We start from the raw sequence: 26,771 nt of genomic DNA on the forward strand, positions 1-26,771 counted from the left end.
CAAAGGCTCCATGGACAAGCAAAAAATGCATTTTCAGTTTAAAAACACAACCTGCCCCTTCTCACCAAAACATCCACATTTAGTTCTGTGAAAGACAGGTGTACACATATTTATATATACAGTGCACTTATAATCTCAGTGAAGTTGAGAAAGACAGCTTAGATTCACATGTATTTTAGAATACTTCACTCGCATTTTGTGGGTTTTTTTGGAATGGGGAATTCATACATTTTCCATAATTCTACATAAATTTCTAATGTAAAGAAGAAAGCTTCCAGCAGTCGTCTTAAAGCATATGATATGGCTGTGATAACAGCTCTGCAGAAAAACACCAAGGACACATTCAGTAGAGCATGAGTTTGCCTGCCATTTATTTCCTCTCTGGAAGTGGTCCTTTCAGTATCATGCTGTTATTGAAATTAGCATGTGAGGGGAATAGTTGCTTGCAAAATTCTAAAAATGCTCAAGGACAAGTGAAGTCTTGTGAAAGCATAATTTAATTAATGATAACAATACAGAAAGTGGTTTCACAGCCCACAGTTGGGATTAGTACTCTTAGTTTCTGATTAATTCCATTTATATCTTACAGCAGTAATGTTGTTGCTCTGCCTCTGTCTATGTAGGTTTACCTCTTACATGATATGCACCTTGTGCTTTATTTTATGAGTTTTTAAATTCTTTTCCTTCTCAAGTAAATAATTATTTTTCAACTTCCATTTGATTTTTAAATTTGTTCCAGGGAAAACTGAAGGCCTGTGAAATAGGAAAAAAATTCTACCTGATATTAAATCAGTAAATTTCTTTCTAACAAATATGAATTTTTCTCACTCTCTCCTGAGCCATTGCAAGCACAGTTTACTGTATATGAATGCATCTAACAAAAGATTTCTCACCTGGCCTTCAATGTAAGTTCCAGTATGTATTTAATAGGCAATAAAAGATTTTTTCCAGAGTAGTCTGATAATGAAAAATACCAATTCTGGACAATCTCTCCAATAATAATGACAATATTGACAATAAAAATATTATTTTTTATGGTAGAGGAATAATTTTTTTCACAACTCTGTTCCCCTGACTCATTCAAAATGAGGAGAGAAGTGATATTTCAAAACATTGGCTGGTGAGGTATCTGGGCTAGATTATCAGAAATACTCCCTATTAACCAAGTATTTGAAATAGCTTTTTTTTTTTGACACTCTTACAAAGAACTTCACCAAGGAGCCTCTGCATGGAAGAGGCACCTCTCTGAGCAAAGGACACATTGGCTCGGGGGTTTCAGGAAAAAAATCAAGTGGGCTCTGGAATGTCCAGCATTAATGTTACCACACCAGGGAATCTTGTGACATTTTCTGATGTCCTAATAATAACTAGAGACCTAAAAATCATGCTAAGATAGATAAAAGTTCCAATCTGATCAATTCTGGATATGATTTCATTTTAGTTTGCTGAATAAGATTCTACTTATTCTCCTAAAACATTCCCAACTTGATAATGTAGTTTCAGTAGTTAATATACAAGTAACTCTGGCTTATGGACAATTGCCTTAGACATAACAAACAAACAAACAAAAATCACAAAAAAACCCCCAACCAACCAAAAGAAGCAAAAAACTGCCAAACAATAACCCCAAAATAGAATAAAAAGCAGAAAAAACCCCAGCAGAACCACACACCCCCAAAAAAATCCCAACAAAAATGAAAACATAGGAGAAAATAAATGAAAAAATGAATAAAGAAATGAACAAGATGATGCAAAAGATTACTGATTAAATGAGACAGAGTAGACAAAACTCTGTTAAAAAAGGTTTAGTCTTAGCTGGTCCCATAGCAGGTTATCATTATGGAATGAATGATCTTTTGATGTTTCTTCCTGACCTAAAATTCTGTTGCTTTCTCATTTTTAAAAAGCATTTGGCTATTGCATGCATAAATCATCTCCTTTCAATCTGTTATCCTTCCTTGATTAGGGAAAGGTAAAGGTTCAATTCTATGAATAAATTAGACTCTAACTTTTAAAGGTAGCATTTATAAAGGGTAGAAAAGGGGTCTATTTTTTTCAGGGAATCTTTATTTCATTACACATCAGCAACACTTAATTTATCTTGCAGACAAGAGTGCTGAAATACTACCACAACATATTTTCATGAATCAAACAAAATCTGCAAAAAAACCCCAAGCATAGAAACAAGGCAGATAGTTTCTACCTCAAATTTCAAAAGAGGTGTAAGGCTTGAAAAATAACAGATTTATTAATTTCCTTAGATTTCTTGAAATAGCTATTTATATTTATGTTTAGGATTAGCCCCATATGAATAAGGGGCTTAAACACAGAAATAATGCGTGATCATACCACTAATATTAGAGAATTATCATGCGTTAGTTCTCAGTTAGAGAATTTATCATGTGTTAGTTATTTGTCTTTCTGAATCATATATATATACACACACATAAGAAGAAATATTCTGCTGTACTCTGCAAACACACAATACAAGGTCATCAGAAGAAATTAATCATTTGTGGAAAACACAACAGAATTTTTTACTGAAGTGACACTAAGTTAAGGATGAACTTTTAAATAAAATAGTATATTTTGAACTCATAGAGTTACATACTTGTTATTTGTGTAATTCTATCTCCTGCCCATCATTTCAGAAAAGTCGGGAGACTTCCCTAAATACTTGGGGATCCTGCCATTTCGAGGAGTTTCATATTTTCACATTTTTAAGCAAATAATAACAAATGCTTCTTTCCCCTTTAGAGCTACAAAGCAGAAAAGAAAGGAAAAAAATCTAAAGCTCTTGGATATTTGTACACTGCTTAATACTCTAAACCCAGTATTTTATTTTTTTTAACTTTTTGTAAAAAAAGGCAATATTAAAACTGTGAAAGGTAATGTCAGTCGGTAGAACTAATAGATATTAAACTAATAGATGCTATTAAAAATGTAACAGTACTGAGCCTTATTTAATTAAAAATCCTTTCCATTGTTCTGGAAATCCAAAGATCTCAGAGACCTGACAGTGTAATTTAAATTATGGTTCAATTATGGTAAAATTATGGTTCAAAATTGCAGTGAGTAACTAAATGGTAAATAAATGGTGAAGCTAAAACTGACTTGAAGCCTTACTCTCCTTCCACAGTCCTCATGCTTCCAATTCAGGCTGTTATTTCCAACTTGCCAAGTTACTTTGCACATAATTGTTCTCTCTACCTGTCTTGTGCAATGACTCACTACTGATCAGTGTGGTGCTGTTCCAGCTGCCCTGAGCTATGAGAGAATGCACTTCTGCACTGCTCCTCGTGGCAGTCCGAGACCTAAGAGTCTGCTCAGGGATTTAGCAGTACTTTTTAGCAGTGCTATCTGCTGTTCCACCTTCTGACTCCAGTTGCTGCCTCCCTTCACTGCCACCCTCTACTCAGAATACCATATAAATTCTTAAGGCAGAAGAAGAGGAAAAATATTAACAGTAGTTTAACTTATTTCAACATGAGGAGCTTTTGTGAAATGAGGAAACAATAATAGTAAGCATACAAAATTTAAAGACACCAATACACAAAATAAAATAGCTCTACAGAAGATAATCCAATGTAAAAATGTCATCTCAGAATCTGACCCATAAAAATATTCTTGACACCTTTGATAGAATGAGAAACAAAAAGGAACAGTGAAACCTATATAGAATGTGAAACTGGCCTTCCTGTTGCATGTCTGTTTACTTTAAGCAGGAAAAGAAAAACTCTCCTCCTAAAATATGCATTTAATTTTGAAGTCATATAGTTAAATTCAGAGTTGAACAAGGCCTTATTTCTCCTCCCTCATGTAGAGGTTCATAAACATGTATGAATAAATGTCTTTGGTTCTCAATTTCCCTCCTTGTCAGGAAACGAAGTTTGCTATTAAAGGCCATAAATCAAGACATTTGCAACTCTCCTAATCAACAAACGTGATAGTTAATTAATTAATCAAGTTCTATTTGTTGTATGTATCACATGCACAATTAATCCAGCCACACAGCTTCTCAGTGTGTCCTCTGCTGGGCATCTCACCTCTGCAGAATGCATGAGAATTGTTGCTTTACACTCGAAAAATCTCCGTGTATGAAAAACACAGATTCTTTTATGCATTACCTCATCCAGATCCTGCTACTGCCACATAACAAAACCTATCAAACAAAAGTCAATTCCAAATTTAGCTTTTGACTGTCAGCTGAATATTAGCAAAACCCCTAAAGCATTGCTTCGATGCTTAGGAAATTTTCTGAAGTTAGGATTCTTTGAAATTCTCAGAAATACTGATTACGATAAAGCCCAAAACTTTAATATTTTAATTTCATTTTTTCAGAACTCTAATATGTCAGATTTTCAATTGTTTTGTTTTAACTTGAAAAGGAGCAAGGAAAAAAATAAACCTTAGTGATCTGCAGATATGGGACCTTCAAAAGAATTACAAAAATTGTTCTCCATAGATGTTAAATACAAGCTATCCATTTTATTCTCATAGGTAAGCATTTTATTCTGTTTCAAAATTCAAATGTCTTTTATAATACAAAGCCTAAAGACATCTTCTGGCAAAAGGGACAGAACTTAAAGCACTGACCCAAAGCAGAAGGCATTCAAAAAAGTGATGGAATATCTTAACCAAACAAGTTCACTGTCATTTCATGCCTGAAATCTGGCTGATCTGAGATTACACTCTACAGACACAGCATAGTGACCCCTTGGGTCTTTCTACACTTGCACATTGTCTTGCTCCTATAAGCTCTGTTCTGTATTTCCAATGCACTTTTGCTCCACACATGATATTAGTGCCTAACAGAAGAGAAACCAAACTCTCCATGACACCTTATAACCACTTATGCTTCCATAAAACATCTTACTATAAAAATAGCTAACTCATGTTTTCCCCTCGGGGAGAGCTTTGCACACTTAATTCATAAGTGGTTTCTGTCAAAAATTCTTCAGAGGGTGCATGAAACAAACACCAGCTAGGACACAGATTTCAACATACAATTACATTGCATACAGTTCCCTACAAATGTGTCAAAATCATACAATACAATTTAGAGAAAAAATCCAATTATTTAGTATTTACATCAGCTGAGAAGCCAGTCTGTGAAATTCAGATTATTGTCACATTAGTGTGGTTTGATATAGTTTTCTCAGAAACTCAATGTAACTGCATAAACTTCTATAATACGTTAATGTTACATTAGATGCTCTTAATTATCATAGGAGATGCTACACCTACTCTCTAGAAAGCTGCAGATCTCCAAGACTTAAGTGCTTATACTCTCTTAACAAGACAATAGAGATGCATCTTTCTCTCTGCACAAAATCTGCACAAAGAAGAAGAAAACAAGGAAATGGGAGGTGCAGAGCTGCCTTTTATGCTGCATGACTACCTGTTAATTATAGGCTTCAGTGGAGTGATGAACACTTCAGGGTAAAACTCTGCTTGTTGAAAAGTCCCTTGTTTTGTGTTCTTGGTTTATGCCTTCAGACTTATTAGATTAGACACTGGTAGTAAGTCTACATCTGTCTGATGTAAAATACATTTGTCTGTTGAGGTGACAAAATCCAGGAAAACTGAAAGCCACTCCATGTGTACACATTTTTAATTTTTTTTTCCTTTTAATAAATATATGCTGGAATGGGGAGAAGGGGTTTTTTGATAAATGGTGAACTAATCTTAAAATTAAGATTCAGAAAAATGCTGTGAAGGTGAATTAATTGATATCTCCCATTAATCTTTGGATGCAAGACTGTAGGTGATACAAACCAAAATCATTCACGTTTTTCCTATCTTGCTCCCCATTAGCAGTACATGTAGCTGTAATATATAAATGCAATATATAATCTTGAAACATACATTATCTTCTTATTTAATACTTTTCAGAATGAAAAATATTTGAAGAAAGGTGCGTTGAATAGCTTGCCTTCAGCTTCAAGTACCTACATACATAATGCTCACATATTTATATAATCTTCCATAAAGTGCCAGTGGAATAGCAGTAATGTGAAGATTGAATCCTCTTAGCCTCCAAAAGACCCACAAGAAGTTAGAGCAAGGTGATCTTTTGGAGTTACACGTGAAACACGGCAAAGAAAGATAAGAAGAAGGAAACATAGCCACAGATCACTGGAAAGTGGAAACTGCAATGTGAGAAATTTCAGTAAGGGAATGGAATCCAGCTGAATAATGAAGGCTGAGGAGAAAGCATTTCTGCAGATTATGAACATATTTTAAAGTTTGCCTCCCCTTCCTTGATAGTACTGACAATGGGGGAGGTATGCAGGTGTTAGAAAATATAGTAACTGGCAACAATTCAACAGAGGGGAATACCATGAGAAATTAGGAACGTTTCAAAACAAGTTTATTCAAGGTAAATCAGAAGGGCTGAAAAACTGGAACACTCTCCCACACAGAGAAGATTCCTTTTCTGCAGTTGGTATTCAAGAACTGAAACATTACAGATAATTTTTTTGGAATAAGAGCATTGTCTTATTCCAATTATAAATTCTCAGGCTGTTGGTTTTAATTTGCTTTATTTGCTTTTGTTTGGTTTAATTTGGTTTTTTTTGGTGTGTTTTGTTTGGTTTTGTTTTGGTTTTGGTTTTTTTTTTTGGGGGGGGGGGTGAGGGGGGAGGAGGGGAGGAGGATGGGGAGGATACTTATTATAGATATCAGAAATGGGTCTTCAGTTCTCTAGAAATTTGAAGTTAGCTTACTCAGTATCCACTAGGCCAGAAGGGAAACTCCTACATTCCCTCTGGGATGCCTGTGTGGCTTTATACTTGCATCACATTTCTACCTAGGGTTTTCTAAATCATGGTTTGCTACAAACAGCTGACAGAGAAAAACATTTCTACTTAATGTCTTTTCTGTGAAGGAATCAGAAACATTACTCTAACCACCTGATTTCCACTCAAGATCATTTGTATATACTGCCTAATTAGGTCATATGCATTCCTTCTGCACCTGGAATGGGGAAACCCTGGATGTTTAGACAGACTAGGGAATGAGATGCTGGAAATCAGTGCTGCAGAAAGGGCTCTGGTCAATGGCAAGTTGAACACGAGCCAGCAGTGCCCTGGCAGCCAGGAGTGCCAACCCTGTCCTGGGGGCATCAGGCACAGCATGGCCAGCTGGGCAAGGGAGGGGATTGTCCTGCTCTGTTCTGAGCTGGGTCAGCCTCACCTCGAGTGCTGGGGGCAGTTTTGGGTGCTGCAATGTAAGAAAAACATTGAGCTATTAGAGATTGTCCACAGGAATTTACTGAGATGGTGAAGGGCCTTGAGGGGGAGCCATATGAGGAGCAGCTGATATCACTTGGTCTGTTCAGCCTGGAGGAGACTGAGGAGAAATCTCTTTGCAGTTACAACTTCCTTGAGAGGAAGAGGAGGGGTAAGCACTGATCTCTTCTCTGTGGTGACCAGTAATAGGACTGAGGGAATGGCCTGAAATTGTGTCAGGGGAGGTGTAGGCTGGATATTAGGAAAAGATTCTTCACTCAGAGGGTGTTTGGGCACTGGAACTGCTCCCCAGGGCAGTGGTCACAGCACCAAACCTGACAGAGTTCAAGAAGTGTTTGGACAATGCTCTCAGATACACGGTGTGCCTCTTGGGATGTTCCTGTGCAGGGCCAGGATTTGGACTTGGATAATAATAGTAGGTCCCTTCTAACTCAGCATATTCTGTGATTCTGTGATTTTATTAACCACTGTAATAATTATCAATATCCCTATTGAAGTTAGAGAAATATACTTGAGAGATGCAGATGTGTCACTTTAATAAAAACTATCACTTTCTGCAGTTGATTCACCAAGAGAAAAGTAATACATAATAGATGAAAGACATTATTGTCCAAGGTAAAAGTTAATAGCTCTTTAAGTAAGAAAGTGGCCACAGCTAAGAAGAAATTACAGATTTTTTCCCCCTAAAAGTGTTGTTTTGAATAAATATATAGAAGGAAGTGAACTCTGGATGTCACTGGTTTAGGGTTCATATACAGAGGCTTCTCAGTGGGGTCTGATTTTCTGACAGTACCTATACCCTAAAGTCAAAACTGGAAAGAAACAAATCAAACAAGACAACAATATAATTTAATTCCTAAGCAGTGCACTAAACTGGAGCTACTGAGTATCACTAGCACTTGTGAGACAGAAGAGTTTTTTTGGTTGGGTTGGATTTCCCCCCCCCCCAAAACTGTTGTCATGTTGTCAATATTTAAAGAAATACTACCATATACTTCACATATTTCAGCTTTCACCTGTAACCTACATTAAAATTTTACATGATCCTTATGGTTGATGATTTAAAGAAGCTTTGAATGAGTAAATTGTCAGTTTTCTTAATGAAAACTATTCCTTGTTCTTGGAAAGAATCATGTCATTATGCTTTCATGCAATGTGGATAGAAAATCGAGAAACTATTTCTTCCAAGTAAAATGTAAAACAAGACTTTTTAGTGGTCTTTTCGACATGTAGAGAGAGGAAAGGTTTTCTAAGAAAGGACTATGGACTAGAAATTCTGAATTCATCACTGATATTCTCTCACACAGTCAAGCTTGGAATAATGTTTAGTATCATAACAAACCCTTGTGATATAGGTGTGTGACAGGCAAAAGTGATTTTTGTTAAGATTTCCTGAGCTATCTCTATTTGTGGACATACTGCTCTGATTTATTGAATGCATGGCCTTTCTGTCAATGTGCCATAGTTTTTACCTGATGAATAACCATAATTCATTATAGCCGCATTGATGTGGTATGAAATGTATATGCTCTACGAAGCAGCTTCACCAATTTCAAACATGAAAAACTGCATTGTTTACTTTTTAGGCTGTCAACATTTCTTTTTTTTAGCTGGTCTGTTTTGTTTTTTTTTTTTTTTGCTTTGGGGCTTTATGGTTTTGGCAGCTTTTTTGTAAGACTCTTACTGCTAATTGGAGGGAAGGGAAAGAAAGTAAAAAACCATTCCTGATTCATATTACTTAAAACTGTCTAGGCCACTACCCAACCCACTTAATTTTTTTTCAGCCAGAAGAGACCTCCCCTATTCAGATGTTTGTTATACTACTTCCAAAGTCATCCTTTCCCATAAAAGATCCTGTACCTAGAAAGACAACAGCTATAAAAGAATATAAAAATTCCAGAAATGAAGTTGCTAACTGAAAATATAGAATTTAACAAATAATGTGGCTAATAATCTAATTAGTCTCTTCTTATACAGAGACTGTCCTATATTTTACATCAGCCTGGTAGCTCTTCTCTGAAATATTTCTTTTGCTGTGGAAAGAGATAAGAATATGACAACCATATTCATATTTTGCATTTGAGGTACAGGTGCACTGTGGTTTTAAAGAGGTACTGGTGAGGTTTTTTTCCTTCCCAGTGAATTCTAATATTCAATTTGTCCACTGGATTGTTTCCAAGCACTTAGCTGATGTAGTTTTATCTTAGAGATCATAGAACCTCACAGTCCTTTTAATGAGTGGTAGCTGTTAATGCAGTTAAAACTACTCAACTCAGTTGCTGCTCATGTGCCTCATTCTCTCTTTATCTGTACTGAATTTTAGTAATTCTTGGAAGATCTTTCTGCTAGACTTCATTATGATTGGTCTTTCTCTTTTTATTCTCAGGCTTATGTAATTAATAAAATTTGTTACCTAGCTATTTGTCACCTACCCACTTCCCACAAATAGTTTATAATGCTAAGTGGTATTGCTTTTCCTCACATGAAAGTTTTGGCGATTTTTTGGAGATTGTTTTTTGTTTGTTTACTGCGTCGCTATAACTGCACACTTTGGTCCTTAGGTACCAAAGTAGTTTTACATGTCTACATACCAAAGTTACTTGGTTAGGTGTTTCTTCCTGGATTACTGCAGCAGGAATGTGTGATAATTACTGTTCATTTGTTGCTTTTCTCCAGAGTCTCTCCCACAACGCCTCTGTTTGAGATTTCACCTTTGATACATTGCTCATAAAATAACTGTTCAAGGTCTCCTATAGAGATTCAAAAGCATTCTTTTAGCTTTCCTGCAACAGTCATGTTTTGTTTTCTTTAGGTGTTTTCTGTTCCAGAAGTGTCTTCTGTTACAGCAGCCTCTGATAGGCTTCCAGATCCTCATGTTTCTGAAGAAGAAATTTTTATCACCAGTTTTTCCTCAAATTCACTTTAATGGGTTATTTTGCTTTACAATTAACATGTAACATTTATCAATCCTTTCCATGTGTCTCATTTGGAAACAGACTGTTTTTAAAGTCTATGCCTTTATTTGCCCTCATTACTGTATGATTTGGTCATTCCAACCTCCTTTAGCCCTTCACGTCTTTCTGTTGGGTATTTTGCATAAGCTTCATGCATTACTTAAGTTTTGATTTAGTTCCTCTTTTTTAGATTGATGACTAGATAACTTCTGAGGCAGACAGCTTTAATGCTTAGAGCCTTTTGATATTAGGGTTCAAGCTCAATGTAAAATTCGACCTGTGTTCCAGGGAGTAACTGAAGTCTCCCATCATTGCTGCAATTTTCCTGTCTTAGAATTTATCTGAGCACCCAACACATCATCAGCAACATTGTTATTTCAGTCAGTGGGATAGTGATGATGTTCTCACAGTTTTATTATTACATCTGAAACATCCATACAGATGTTAGATGCTGTTTGATTTGTTAAAAGTTATGTTGCCATGATTTCACCCAAGGTATTTAGATAGAAAGTATTCATATATCTAGAGTGTGCAGACATTGCTTCTGTAATACTTCCAAATTCAGAATTACACTTCTTTAACCCGCTATTGACTTTTACAATTAAGATTTATAATTAATACTAAGCAGTAATATATATATATATATATATATATATATATATATGGTAATAAACACTTATTAAAAAGCTTATATAAAAAAAGGGTAAAAATCGACCAGGCATTTCAAAATGGATTTTTATTATGGAAATGTATATTTTTTAATGGAAATTTATATTAGTTATAAGCATTTCTATTTGCTTTGCAAATGTATAAAGAAACTCTTTCCTGAATAGGCTTTCTTAATGTAAAGGAGGGTGTTTGTTTGTTGGATAGCACCTCTTTTATCAGTAGCACAAGAATGTCTCAAGTGGGACCTTTGAACATTATGAAAAGAACTCTTCACTAGAACTGTAATTATTAGTATGTCTTTCATATGAAACCTTGAAAAGCTCTCTTTTTTTATACTGATAGTTTAAGTATCCATTATTAAAATTCACAGGAAGACAATAAAAAATCCCCACTTTTTGGCAACAGTTAAGGTTACACATATCTGACAACAAAACAGATAAGGACATGCAATGATCTCATGCCACAAAAATTAATTGTACACTAATCCTGACTTAAATACAAAGTGTAAGTTTATGAATACAAACTATTAACTCTTATGATTGGATTTTTTTTTTTTGTTTGTAATCTGATGAAAAATTTAAAAATATTAGAATTAGCTAAAATGAAGACCTGACAAAAATGTTTAAATATAGGTCAGCTACACCACTATTCTTCAGTAACAGGTTTAGGACAAGCTCTTCTGGTGAGTTTATTTCCCAGGACCTTTAATGACAACTTTTTGCAGAGAGACATTTCCGTAACAGTTCCATCTCCTGTCTTGAATAGCTCCCTACAGGCAACCTGTCTTTTAGAAAACCTCAACAAAATTCTAGAGAGAACAGACTTTTTAGCAAATGGTCCCAAGATCACAGGAATACAAAGATGACTTTAAAATTATTCTGCTCTAATCTCAGATGTAAAGATTTATCACTGCTCAGGTTCTTGTCTGTAAACCATTGTGCATAATCTGAATGCAGACCTCACCTCTGAACTTTCTTTCCAAACAAAGATGCTTAAGTTCTTCTTATTGTTATTTAAAGTATATTTAAATTGCAGATGATAAACTTGAGGGAATATTTATTTAAATGAGAACTAACTGCTTGCCAAGGACCAAAGAAAGCTAATCCAGCTAGGCAGAAAAAAACCAAAACCAAACCTAATCTGAAATAATGCTTTCATTTTTTTATGGGCTGTAGTTTTCCACTACAATAAGGAGAAAAACCTACTGTATTTTAGAAATTAAACATTTACAAAGACATTTCATCTCAATATTCATCACTGTGATTTTAGTTCCATAGACTGTGTGTTATATGATTAGAAATGACAGAGAACTTTAGATTTAAACCTTAGTTCTCCTGCTTTACTTGTTATTGTCTCACACATTTTTGTTGCCATTAAAAAATGTGCATGTGTTCTAGAACCAAAGAAATTACAATTTGGCATTAGATACAAATTTTCTATGAGACTTGAAGGATAACATCTACCCTTCAAGTGATATGTAATTTTACAAATATATCCTGAATTATATATTGAATAGCAAATTGATGTAGCAAAATCTTTTAAAAGACAACAAGGAATCTGGGAGTTAAAAGTTACACAGACAATGAACACAAATGAGCACCTCTCTTAAAATAAGGTGAAGAAGATCCTTGAGAAGCAACTGACATGCTAATTCACACTGGAGTTTATCAGCATACTTGCAGCTTCATTATCTATTGATTTACAATCAGATGGTAAGTATACTTTAAAAACAAAGTTACTAAGATCATAATTAATATAAAAATACGCAGAATTATCTTTGTTTCCTCATTGCTACATCTGATGTATGCAATTGGTCTACAATCTCTTTTTTTGTTTGTTTTTTTGTTTATTTGTTTGTTTTTTTCTGTTTTGGGGAGTTTTGTTTGTTTGTTTGTTTGTTTTAAAACAGACACCAATTATATGGCTATTTTACATAGTTTTCATATAAAGACTGTCAGAGGCTAAGAGGCTATGTATTCAAAGTATGGCATGAGTTAAAGATGCAATTACAGAGCAAGCATGTTGTACCACATCAACTTCATGGTGAGTCAGTCTTGGCTGACTCCTAATCACCAGCCCAGCTGCACCCTCAGTCTTTCTTAAGATCAGAAAGGAAGAAAGTGAGATGAAACAAAGTTCATAGGCTGGGAAAAAATTGAGAGATCACTGACTAGTACCTATAACACATTTAACACGAGGAAATTGAAGTTAATTTCCTGGCAATTAAAATAGAGTTGCAGGTTAAGGGAAAAAAAAAATGAAAAAAAAAAAAAAAAAAACTTTCCTCCACACCCAACTTTTTTCCAGTTCACGTTCAGCCCTGACTGGTCTCTCTCTTCTCTCCCAAGAGGACAGGCAGATGGGGAATGGGGCTAAGCGGGCAGCCCATGGCAGCTCCCCTCTTCATCCTCTCTCCTCACATTTCCCTCCTCCAACGTTGAGTCCATTCCCAGAGGCCGCAGGGAAAGCCCAGCCCGCCCGGGCTCTCTCCCGGCCGCAGGGCCATCCCTGCCGGGTCTCTCCCGGCCCCGTCCCTGCTCCCGCTGTCCCCTCGGGGCTCGCAGGGCTGTTTCTCGCTCCCTTCCCCTGGCTCAGCCCTGCCTGCCGGGCAGCGTTTTGCCCTCCCTTGCCCAGGCTTTCCCCGGGGCTGAGGGGCTCGGCCGTGCCCTGCGCTGGGGCCGCTGCAGCCGCCGGCACCGCCTGGGGCCGGCCCGGGCAGCGCCGGCACGGCCCCGGCACGGCCCCGGCACTGGGACGGCCCCGGCACGGCCCCGGCACGGCCCCGGCACGGCCCCGGCACTGGGACGGCCCCGGCACGGCCCCGGCACGGCCCCGGCACGGCCCCGGCACGGCCCCGGTACGGCCCCGGCACGGCCCCGGCACGGCCCCGGCACTGGGACAGCCCCGGCACGGCCCCGGCACTTCAAACAAATTCATGACCAAAGTAGGAAAAAAAAAGAAAGGTGGGAACAAGGCTGGATTTTCTCTCAAAAAATTTCTGCTAAACCATTTAAATGAGAAGTGGCAGTTCCACACAGAAGATGTTGGTTTCATCAACGTCTTTGTTCAGTGTAAAGAAGATTGGCTGCCGGTGTGGCAAATTCATGAAAGAATAAGAAGTAAAACATATATTAAAAAAAAAAAAAAATCAAGTTCTTCAGTCCATAATAACTTCACGGAAGATTAGATCACCTTGACAAAATTATTTTGAACCATTAATTTAAATAACAGTCTTCACATAGAAAGCTCATGTTTTGCAATGTAGAACTGACAGACTCCATAAAGCTTCCTTATAAAAACAGTTATTACTTTGACATGTTAGACTTAATGTAGCTGTTTTGACATAAAAGAGCCAGTTTCTTTTTGGTGCAATTTCATGTTCACTTAAATGAAGTTAAACAAGGTAAACACTTTATCCTATGTCTTTGGACTAGGACTGAACTTCAATATGTTCATGCTTTTCTGTTTCTTTGGTTGCTCTGTCAAGTCGAAATGCCCCTGACAGTGCCATGCTTCAGGAAACCTTAGATATAGCTTGGCACACTGGAAGAAAATCAGACTGACCTGGCTGATGAAAGCTCTCTCTTCTCTTGGATTGGATTTTCTCCCAAATGACCTTTAAATATTTGGAGATGCCACTTAAAAAATCCCCAAACCCAAAAACGTAAAGGTCTACAGCATTTTGAGACTTGTAGAATTCAAGTAGTATGCCTTCAACTTTAAAATGTGAAACCAAATGACATTTCTCAAATGAAGGTAGGAGGCAGCAAAGTTGTGTGTACAAACAGATTTCAGGACAAAATAAGCACATATGCATGCCTTTTTATTTGGGAAAGTTTTGGGTTTGGAAAGAATATTGAGTTAGCTTTTTTGTAAAAATTGCAATAGAAATGGAGATGGCTAATGTGATATAGGGACATATAATGTTGTGCTATACTGACATCAGGTTTATTATTCATGTTGTTCTTGCTACTACATTTTCTCTAGGTGTAGAGGAAACTTATTTTATATAAATACATTATTTGTGAAAGTAGCAACCCAAAAGATAGAAAGTGAGATGCATGATATTTAAGAAGTTGTTTTTGTTGCTGATGACGCTTGTCTACCTTACAGAGGCATGAAAATGGCTAACAAATAATGTGCAAAATATTTAGACTATGTCATCCAAAATTTCCTTTCAATTTTCTCTACTATAAAATAAAACTCCTTTTTATCAAAATAAATTTTGGAACTTTTTGCTTGTGCTAAAAATGCTGGAATGTCTGATTTTTTTTTTTTTAATGTAAACCTCTAAAATGGGATAAAAATATTTTAATTGTTAAACTCCAACCTTGTTTTTTCCTTGGCACTTATTCTAAAACAAATATGATATCCCCTTACTGTCATTAAATCACAGATGGGAAATTCTCTTGATCTGGTCAGGGAAGATTAGATTCACTGTCTTGTATTAGAACTAACTTATTGCAATAACATGTCACATATTACTTGGAAAAAATAATTTTGAATGACAAGTCTGTTATGCTGTATTTATGTTTTCAAAAATAAAATTATGAATTAAAAGAATTGCTATCTTGTAAATACAATCTAACACCTGGGATTCCTTTCCTAATCTAACTTTCAGTACAAATAGTTCAAGACACATTAAAAATTGTTACTTTCTTGTCTCCTTTCCTATAATCACACTCATTTCTAACTGTTCCATACTTCCCTATCTCCTACATCAACATTAATCTGAAACTGTTTTTGCATTACAGGCAAACATATAAGAACTAAGTGAAGTGCCATCCCCAAACTAGGGAAGAAAAAAGCAGTTGAAAACCAATGCAGATCTGAATACCTGAACAGTCATTCTTACTTACTCTTCAGAAGTCATCTGAAGTGGATTAAGAGGTATAGGTTTGGTATTACAGAGATCCAAAGGGTTCACAGATAAATTTTCAGTTTTGTGCATGATACTCCTCTGCTATTCAGTCTTAATAGCATGACTCACTCAGCCCCAAATCCACAGTGACCTTCATGTTATCACTGCTTATTTACTTCCCTCTCCAAAGAAAAAGAACAGCAAATGTGTAGTTATGACTCGCTTCCAGTGCAACTGATTTTTAGAAATATTGTTTTAAGAAGGAGCAGACCCTCTGGAGACAAAGGTGTGGAGCTTCAAAATTAAGAATGTTGTGGAAGGAAACACATAGTCTTCTTCACTTATTTCCTAAAATTCTTTATTTGCTATTTTTTCCAAATGTTGATACATGAGTTATCTAACCTAGAAACATGCAGAAAATGCAAGAGAAATGTAAATTATATCAGCTATGACAACTGAGAGATGTAAAAGCTTACAGTACTACAGCCCAAATTTGTTTAGATTTTTGCAGGAAAATATTAATTCCTCTGAGCTGGTGCAGTAGGTAACTGACTCATCAACAGGTCCTAGTGCATTCACTAACCCTGCCCCTTTCTGCACTCATGGCTATAATTTCATTAGGAATTTTAATCAGTGACACACAAAAGACAAGAAGTCTCATATAACTGAAAGCTCAGTCTGTGCATTCAAGTTACTTATCTGAGGCAATGATATTTTATCTTCCTTTCTCAAATTTCCACAGATTCTGCATTGCAAACACACCCACACAGACACACACACACATAGACATACTTGCGCCTGCAGGTCATTAGGCTCTCTGGACTAACACTTCCAGATACCACTGATCATTCAGAAGTTTTCCAGAAACCATCCAGAAATAATTAATAATTTTGGTGAAAGAAGTCATTGTGGTTTTAAACACTTTAAAGAAACCTTTTAAAATACAAAGCTATTTTTTTGGGGTTCTTGCATCAGCGAAACATACTTTGAAACACTGAAGACTTACCCCACATGAAACATTTAGGATCCAGCTCAATAATCTGAGAATCTCAGACAATATCTACAAAAGGATCATTTTCCATTTCTATAATAAGCTAATCTTTCCAGGACCTGTGCCTCGCCATGTTCCTAGAAAAACCTTGTGAGTATGGTTAATAGGGATGAATTCTATACAGAATTCTCCAAATGACATTTTCTTGGAGAAAAGGAAAAATGACTGAGGAATGGGGGGATGCTTGATATTAAAATATAATGATAATTTGTTGTCCTAACACTGTTTTTATGATGATGGCAGTGAATTAATCCATCCTCTTGACAGTCATTTCACAGAAAGAATGAGAAAGCTTACCATCTTCATTGCAGGCCTACCCTGTTCTTGTCCTCTGTGCATTTCCATGACAATGACTGTGAGCATTATAACACCATTGTACATAATGACTCTGCTTTCTGTGATGTTACTCCCAAATTGGGTGTGAAATATGTAAAAGGACAGATCTGAAATGGAAGAACTCTCACCAGTGAAGCAGACTAGTCTACAGAAATAATAATTGACAGAATTGACAGCATGCTGCCACCCAACAGAAGCCTGGAATTGAAAGGCATTGACTTCCTTTATAATGGAGTGGCTTTGTGTGAAAATTACTTGACAAATTAAAGGCATGTAAAATGAGACCTTGATGAGGTGTGTACAATTTAATGCAACATTAGTAAAAAATCTATTTTTCTAAAATATCTGTTTTTTGTTTAAATTGCCAATACTGAAATTCTGCTAATTACTGATATTATGACAGTCTCAGCTCAGGCTTCCCCCCGCCAGCCTTTCTTTTTTTTTTTTTTAATTTTTTAATTAAAAGTATATGCCTTAGCTAATATAATTGATGTTTTCTTCAAATCAGGTCATCAGAATAGTCACACCAAATGGAAAATTGAGTACAGTTACTTTCAAGTTCCACAAAGCTTTTGCAAAGACAAACTTACTAATGTTGTGAAGTACTCACAGTAGAAAATTATGAGCACCAGAGGGAATTATTTGAGGAAAATAGGAGAAAAACTGGTAGGTATAGAGGCAGAAATGTCCTCAAACAAGGCATGCAGTCACATTTTGACCACAAAGGATTGAAAGAAATTCTATTCATTGATCTCTGTAAATGTGGCATTAATAGAGTGGTCAGAGGATGAAAGGAAATATATAATAGCATCATAAGAACATAAAATTGAAAGGGACCATATTTTAGCTCACTGAATCCAGGCTTCTGTGCTGGCATGCAATCATGTCTATAAATGCTTTCATAAAGACAAATATGCTGTACTTTGAAACACCTTCAGCTTTTATTTTTTTCTCTTCCTGTTAGTATCCTCTTTCAGAATCTGACTTATTCTTGTTTTCATTCTAAATTTACTAAATATGAATTCCAAATTAACTCATGGCTACCAAAACCTTATTTTTTCAAGTAAAATTGCAATCAACCTAAATAGATTTTATTTTTCATTGTGGTTTATTCAGAGGTGTATTTATAGAATATTATGTGCCTTCTTCTATTATTTGTGGAATTAATTAAACAAACATATTTTATTCTCCATTACTATTCCAGCCATAATGTTCAATTATTTCTGTACAGCTTCACATAGAAATCCATTTTTCTTGGCTAAAAGTAACCAGAATAGCAAATAGTTCAACACTATTTTCCACAATGGCTTCAGTGCCCTTTATCCCTTTTTTTTATATATCAGCTTTTGCAGCTTAGTAACACATTCACCTTCTTTAAGAAATGACACTAGATCTGGTAACCAGCTCTTTCTCTTCCTCTCTCAATTACAATAAATCACTAGTGTATAACAGAAATTAATTTCATTGTTCTATATTCCCAAGGTTTACTCTTTATTTCTATAGCCAAACCATATTCATAATATCTAGCTCTTTTCAGACAATGTTTTGATTCTTCTCCAAATCTTTGAATCAACAATATTTTTGCAAAATTTTTTCTATTCCAAAATCATTTATGAAAATGTTAATCGGTGTAAAGCAGTCTGAAGGCATATTTCCTCATCCACTTACCCCTTTTCAAAACTTCTCTTTCAATGCAAATATTTACCTCAATTTAGAAAGGTCCTTTCTCAGTTTAAATTTCTTTCACATATCTCAATAATTTTTGGCCTTCTGAAATACTTACTATTTTACTAAGTTTGGCATTATAGAAATTTTTTTTCAGCCTTTGTGTTAACAGTCTCTTGAATACAGTTGTTCCACTTCCTATTTTTAGTTCAGAAGATACCGTTCAAATTTGGAAGCCCTCACTACCAGACATCTGTGATTTCAGAGGCTACTGGTTCCCTTGCATTACTTTCTGCAATATAATTTTCAGAATTTCTAATTTCAAGGGAAACTAAAATGGAATAATTCTTTTTCCCATGCCCTCTTCCTCATTAACCATCTTACTTTACCCTTCATATTCTATGTATTTCTCTGATTTCATTTAGGAAATTAAGACTCATGTAGATTATTTAATAAAAAAATTCTATCATCATTCAGCAAGACAGTCTTCAAGGAGAGCAAAACTTCCTCTGTCATATATCATGGGTTAAAGTTATATGGAGAGTTGCGTGTTATTTAATACAAGTTAAAACCCAAGCTCTACAGACAGCATTACACATGATGAATCAGACTTCAGCTGGCCAGGCTTCAGTTCAATTACATTATTCTGAACATTATGTCTGAAGCTCACTCTATATATCAGAATTTAAATGCAGGGCTTGTTCTCACAGACTTCTGAGGAACTCTAACAAGTAACACACCTTGTATCTCGTAGTACGAAAAAAGCCACAGAGGATTTCCTTTTGGAGGAGACCTTTTCCACCCTACGCTCAGAGTGGAATGAATACCATACGGAGCTTAGACTGCATTTGTAATGTTTCCTGAAGCAGAACTCAATATAATTCTGAAATAGTCTGGAAAAGCCATTAGCAGTGACCCTATGCATTTAGGATTCTGGAAATTGATGTAACAGGATCAACTGCACACACTCTGTTTAGCTGAGCTCAGAACAAAAACTGTTTCATCATATTTTAGTGTCTTCATCCTATATACTTTCATTTATCCTTTTGATAATAAACACAGTATTCACATGCAACTGGCAAGTTCACTGTAAATATATGTAGCAATCCAAGAGGTGTCTTCCCTTAAAAGAGGAGGTGCCATCTAAGGAAATAAATGATCTGCCTCTTATCAGTGCCACATTTCAGGGAATGGAAAAAAACAAACCAAAGCCAAAAGAGAACCTTACCTTTCCTACATATTGAGGATCTGGTCCCATGTGTTCTTCTAAAACAAAGAACTGATTCCACACCCATCCACGCTTTGGACGATGATGCACTTCTGTTTCGCCTTCTATGTGTTTGGTTTGATTTCTTGTCACCTTGATGGAGCCATGGTGAGCAGCTCCATAACACCTCTGTACAAAACAGAGACAAACTAGGACTGGGCAGATACAAGATGTACTTGTAATTCTCATTGTAGGATAAGATTCCTGTTCAAGGTTTTCTTTCTCTTGTCCTTTTCAGCTGTAATCCTTCAATAAGTTCCCAAGAGTGAAGGTGAAGTCTGCTTCAGAAATACAGTCCAAATTAGGTTTTTCTGCTTGTTCATGGTTTAGCTGCCCATTTGGGAAAGCTCAAATTATATTTACATTATGAAAAGCTGACTGGAAAAATTGATACTTCTTCTGAGGTCTTCACAATAGAGTTCCACAGCCGACCATTTTCTATCTAATATGAAAAGGAAAGAAAAATACTTACTCATCACTAAAACCAGCAATTTTCAGGTTTCTGACCTTAGATTACACTCAAAGTTGTACTAAGCACTCAAAGACTGTCATTGGAACTAAAATTCCATTTCAATGCTTCCTCTAAAAGCATTTCCTGATTGTTTATGTTAAAATACAGTAAGACAGCATGGCTCCCAGAAGCTGTAAAAACGCTCATAATTAAAACCTGGATGATTCAGAATAGTTCCTTTGGCTTTTACCTACAAATCATTGACCTGCTCTGGCAGTAGAACAAAATCACTGCTACAATGTCATTAAATAATGATCACTAAATAATTTCATATGAGTTTTTGATGTTCTATACACCACACCAGCTTGATGAAAAATACCTAGTCATTAAAGGGTTTTGAAAGAATGCCACCAAAATGGGATTTTAAAATTCTGAGTCAATACTAGAGCATACTGACAGGAAGCTTCAGTCAAAATGTACATTTTTACACCTTGTGCTTTATATAAATTCAAACCAATATCATTTAGAACATCATAAAATTATGTCATACTGACAGAAATTTCATGCTGTTTTGCTACCAGTATTTTCAGTATATTGACAGTATTTTCTCAACCTCAAAAAGGAAAATGTAGCCTCTTTTATTACAATAATAAAATGCAAATATATGCGGAAGTTGTACTTGGAAAGTAAAATATTTCTTCAACCTTAGAGAAACAGTTACATTAAAGTAACCATTTGTTCAGTTATCTGTCAAAGATTATCTCCATATCAGTCAGTCCATCAGTAGTCTGAAAACATGCAACTGAAACTACAAAAATTGGACTCTCCCAATATTGGTCTTCTTTGAGTATCATAAAGCTACATAAACAGAAACATTAGCTACATAAACAGAAACAAAATTAAACTAATTTTGTTCCTAGGTTTCATAAGAACCCAACAGAATAAATTCAAAATCCCTAAAGAAGAACCAAAAAAGAATTTAGAAATCAGACAGAAACAATATTCCAGTAGAAGAAAATTTTTTAGGTGTCTTTTGGCTGAAATTTTTTTGAACTTATGTATCTCCCAAGTCCATAATAATAATGGAATCCCAAACCTCTTAGCTGAAGACAATTCCTCATCAGAACAATGGAAGAATACTTCAAGACTACTGTACATTAGAAATAGAAAGGATCCATTTTCCATTGCTAGTACTCAGTTCAGGAGAGTTTTGCTGAAGTGAAGGAAGAACCTCAGTCTCTTGTGGTTGTGCAGGAGCTCAAAATGAAACTCTATATGGCATTTTCAATGGAAGAAATGAATTTTTAGACATCTAGCATTACCCTACTTCTTGCTTCCAAAGCACTTCAGTCTCCCCTCAATCCCTTTGAAGTCCAAGACACCATTCCCTTAAAATTCTGGCATTCCATCTCTGAAAAGATTTATACAAGATGAAGAATTATTGTCTTTTATAAGTTCAAATGTGATTTAAAAGGATTTTTTTTTCACAATTAAATGTTGTATGATGTCTAATTAGATCAGGGATAAAAATCCAGCCGTTCTGGGTCTCACATTTGTTTCTGAGTATATTATGCTTCTTTCTTAGTTTCTTTGCCTTTCTGCATTCTTTGCTGATTCATGTTAGAAATAATTTTTTTACCTTGAGGCATGCAGTTTCCTTTTATAGATTTCTTTATATACAGATGATCTATTTAAATAGATTAGTCATCATACTTTAGATGTACATTAAAATTAAGGAGTGTCTCACAAAATATTAACTCTTTAGTTTTATCCATTCAAGTATTATTTTTCTTCCCTTTGTTTCCATCCTGAGAAATGCCTGGGAGGCATTCATAAGACCACCAGCTGCAAGTAACAACTTACAAATGGTATGTAAAGTACATTGAGATTTCTCAAAATAGCGCATTTAAAATGTATTTTAGATTATTACTACTAAACTTTCTTTTAAAAAATCTGTGGGAGTACTTGTGATGGAAAATTCTTGCCTCATAAAAATGCATATATGAGTACAGAAGCTACCAACAAATCAAAATTTACTAAAGAGAGCTTTGTTTTTCTTCTCTCTCAGAAGTCATCTATAGGAAAAAAAAACTAGACAAATCAAAGCAACCAAAATGGAGCCTGCAAACTGTTATGCCCCAGTCACAAATGAGCCAGAAAAAATATTAAGGGCATACTATATTAATAGATATAGATATAGATAGATATAGATATAGATATAGATAGATATAGATATAGATATAGATATAGATATAGATATAGATATAGATAGATATATGTGTGTATATGTGTATAATATATATTATAAATAGTATACATTTGTATTATAATATTAAATATAATATTCAAATATATTGGGAGAAAAAAAAAGATAAAATACCACCGCAAAATATGAAGGGCTTTTTCATCTTAAAAAAGTTCTGTTCATCTTAGCATTAACATTAACTAGGAGGCAATGCATTTTTATTTAGTAAAACCACTATTTTATTAAATTTAATTAGAAGATTTTATTTTAAGCACCTGAGCCCAAACAAAAAGTTTTAAAATCCTGTATTCTGAACCAAAAGAATAATAGTAGTAATAATAATAATAATAATAATAATAATAATAATAATAGTAGTAGTAGTAGTAGTAGTAGTAGTAGTAATGACAGCCACCAGAAAAAAACATTGCAATATCTACTTCCTGTTATACTCAGAAGATCATGCCTTCAACAGTTCCTGAACTGTACATGAAGCCCAAAGTATTATTTCCCCAAAGACAAATTCAGCAATCAAAAGAGGAGGGGGTTTAAGTGTCGATTCTTTGAAGTGTTTCACCTCTGGTAAACATCTTTAAAGCCAAAGACTAATTAATGCTCAGTTAAAGGTCTTTATTCAGCACTCTCCTACTAAATATCTAGAATAAGCATTTAAAGACCTGACACCCACCCCAAAAGAAACCTCAAATCTACCTTGAAGACAGCAGGGTGTGTCTACAGGGGAAAGTTCAGATGGAAACAGCTCACACAGTTAATGCAGAGGAGACAGTCAAACAAAGACTAGACAAGAAACAGAAGAAAAACAGAGGAGGAAAAAAAAAAGAACTTTCTGAAATCCGTTGAATTGAAGCTAACATACTGAGATGCTGCCTGCTCATTGCTCTTGTCTGCAGCTTCAGAGTGTGTCTTGATTTATGGCTTTTGTTATAAAGATTCATGCAACTGCAGAGTAGACTTGTGTTATAGTCATCTCCTGGGAGCCCTCATGAAAATGAGCTGTGTAGCTCGAGAGACTGTCAGAGTGAGTTAAAATTAAAATAAATAATTAAATGAGATGGGAAAGTTCCACCAACATTGCTGGAAATCATTACAGCACAGTAGTTGCTGCTTAGAATAAGAACCTATAATGAATTCCCAGGAAATTAAGAGGAGCGTAGTGATGCAAAATGTGTATGCTTCACCATGAGGGGATGCATCTTTTGCAATGGGTACTTGCCCTGAATCTCAGCGTCCTCTGTCTTCCCTCAAACTGAACCCCATTTGAACTCTTCTGAACAATCAAGTTTTACAGATGCACATTTAGCGCAATTCAACTTATCTTTTATGCATCCTTTTTAAGTTCCATGGTGACAGTGATAATTAGCTATGGAGCTTGTAATAAATTAAATTGTTTATTTGCTTTCTGACTGCTCTCTGCCCTCTGCCCTGTAAATCTCCTCCTATCAGAGAAAAAAAAAAAAAAGATTATCCAAATCTGAACAGTTTCAAATCACTATCCTTTTTTTATATATACAAACATCCCAAAAAACTTTATGTCCTGATTGCCTGTGTTTATTGTTTATTGCCAATATTATATCCTTGAGCACTGCAGAAACAATGGTGTATTCACCTGGAGACCAAAGGCAGAATAATGCATTAGTGTTAGAAAGGAAAATTGAATATGATTTTTTGTTACATCCTTTGAATAAGAGTTCAATAGATTGCCAAGAGAACATACAGTATTCCTGAAGACCACAGGTAACTGGCAGATAAAAAAGTGACATTTCTAGGTAGATGAAGGAAAGTTGTTTATCTGTAGTTGATCTCCATTCCCTATTCCCAAGGCTGGTAGAGCCGAGCTATGGGAAGTTGCACAATAAACTGAAGCACCAAGTTCTTCTCAGCCTAGGTAATAGAGACACAATGTAAAATTGTCCGTCTTCTGCACATGCCAGTCAATCTGACAGAAGAAGTGACAAAACTGTCTTGGAATGCATTAAAACTGTATTATATGTTACTATCTTGCCTTTTTGTTGTTATAGTTGTACCTAAGTGTATGAGACTGAAAACTAAGAAAACTCTAATTAAGAAAATGCTCTTGAAATAGTTAAATAGTGATTCCAATAACCAAAAATGTTTTAACTATAGTTCTATATTGGCAGACCTTCTAGGAATGGGAAACTGGACTCCTTTTTTATTCAATAGCACAAGGAAATTTCCATTAATTGGTAAGATTATTGCATGAGATATCAAACTCCTAAATTATTGCAAAATTTATTTGCAGACATATTACTATTCTGAAACATAGTCTTTATCACTCTGGAAATTTATCTGTTTCCTAAAGAAATAGAGAGAAAAGAGCATTGAATGCCCCTCTCCTCACCTCTTTAAGCCAGCCATTCTAGCTGATGGCTGTACAGTATCAAGGGGTGCTATTTCTTGTTGTTTCTTGTACCACTCTTTCACATTTACACACAGCATTTGATAAAGAGCATATCTATTCGCAAAAACCCAAAAAGTGTCTATAGTAATCTAATACCAACTATTACCTTACCCATTAAATTATTCTACATAAACTCCCCTTCAGAAAATAAATAGAAACAACAACTTCAAGAAAAAAAAAATAAGGGCACCTCCATGAAAAATCAGTTCTTTCATATATGGCACCAGAAATTCTGTTGTAGGAAGAAAAGGTGGATATAGGAATCAAAAATACCAACTAAAAATCATACATTATATTAAAAAAAAATAGCATGAGAAAAAATAGAAAAATATATAAAAGATTGAGAAATCACTGGGAAACAAATCAAGAGAAGCAGATTGGAAAGTTCAAGTGGAAACAGCTGAAGCTGTTAGAGAAGATGTGAAAAATCCAGGAGTACAATATCTATGAAAGCTAAGAAATATATTTTATACAGTTCAAAATAAAGACAGTTTAATAAATAAAATATTAATTGTTAACAAAAATCATGGAACAAAATTCCACAAGGAATATATATTTCTGGGAATTGGTATGCTGAAAATGGCAAGGGAAGTACAAAGCTTTCATTTTCACATTTCATACCCAAAAATCTCTTCTAACTTTCACATTTTCACATTTAATTCACAGTAAAGCCAACTGCTAACAGATTTGATATCAAAATGTTTTTAAAAATATATGCCATATAAAGAAATAAAACAGTATAAGGACAACTGTAGAGGCTTAATGACTACTGGTTGTTATGCAGTGTGTGCAAAAAGCTGGGATATTCTCAGATTCAATTTACAATCAGAGAAACATTATATAAAATTAATTACTTAGATGAGTGCATCACTCTTGCTGTCATTGCCCAAATGAAAATGAAGAAAAGAAATGCCCTCCTTTTTATTTTTTTCTCATCTGTTATCTCCTATCTACATACAAGGAGAGAAACAGTCATACCAAAAGCTCAGAAAGAAACAAAAAACAGCAGACATATCCTGGAATACTATTAAAGAAAGAGAAATCACATATTCCTGGGCATTCTAAAACAGCAAAAACAAAACAACAGAGAAATCTTTCTAATGGTTAAGCAAGCTAGGTGGTCCTCTGAAAAGAAGTTTACATAACAGAAAGACAATTTGGCATTACAGATGTGGGTTTTACATGCCCCAATGTTGTGATTAGACACCGAAGAATAGTCACTGCCGAGGTAAAAATTAGTTTGTCTCCCCGTGGGATTTTTCAAAGGTAACAGTAGCGTTTAGCTGCAGAGTTAACATTGAGTTGTTTTAAATTATTTCAGATAGCAAAGTGTGATGGATTTTTCAACACCATCCTGACTGACATACACACCTCAAATAATCTACACTTATGAGAGTCCATTCCTCTTACTGTCTTGGAGCTCCACAGAAACAATGCCAGAAGACTCCATTAATTCTACAGGTTGTAGCACCTAGGATTTTTTCCAGAAGTGTTCACAATCCAGACTATTTTTTAAAGTGTAAAAGTTTCTCTTTTTCCAATTTTTCTTCCATTTGAGGCATATACTATTTTAAAATATTCA

General features: G+C 35.2%; 1 protein-coding gene across 1 annotated transcript in view; it reads right to left on the reverse strand.

Moving 5' to 3' along the window:
* The window catches only part of CDH18 (cadherin 18), a gene marked incomplete at both ends in the record, with an annotated part of 156,867 nt that extends 136,622 nt beyond the window's left edge, over positions 1-20,245 (reverse strand). Inside the window, one exon of the mRNA XM_084216973.1 lies at positions 20,018-20,245. Coding sequence (XP_084073099.1) covers positions 20,018-20,245 — 228 coding nt within the window. The remainder of the gene's footprint in view (positions 1-20,017) is intronic.
* Between the last annotated feature and the right edge of the window lie 6,526 nt (positions 20,246-26,771).

This window comes from Fringilla coelebs, assembly GCF_963513975.1.
Source record: "Fringilla coelebs genome assembly, chromosome: 1".
NCBI lineage: Eukaryota > Metazoa > Chordata > Aves > Passeriformes > Fringillidae > Fringilla > Fringilla coelebs.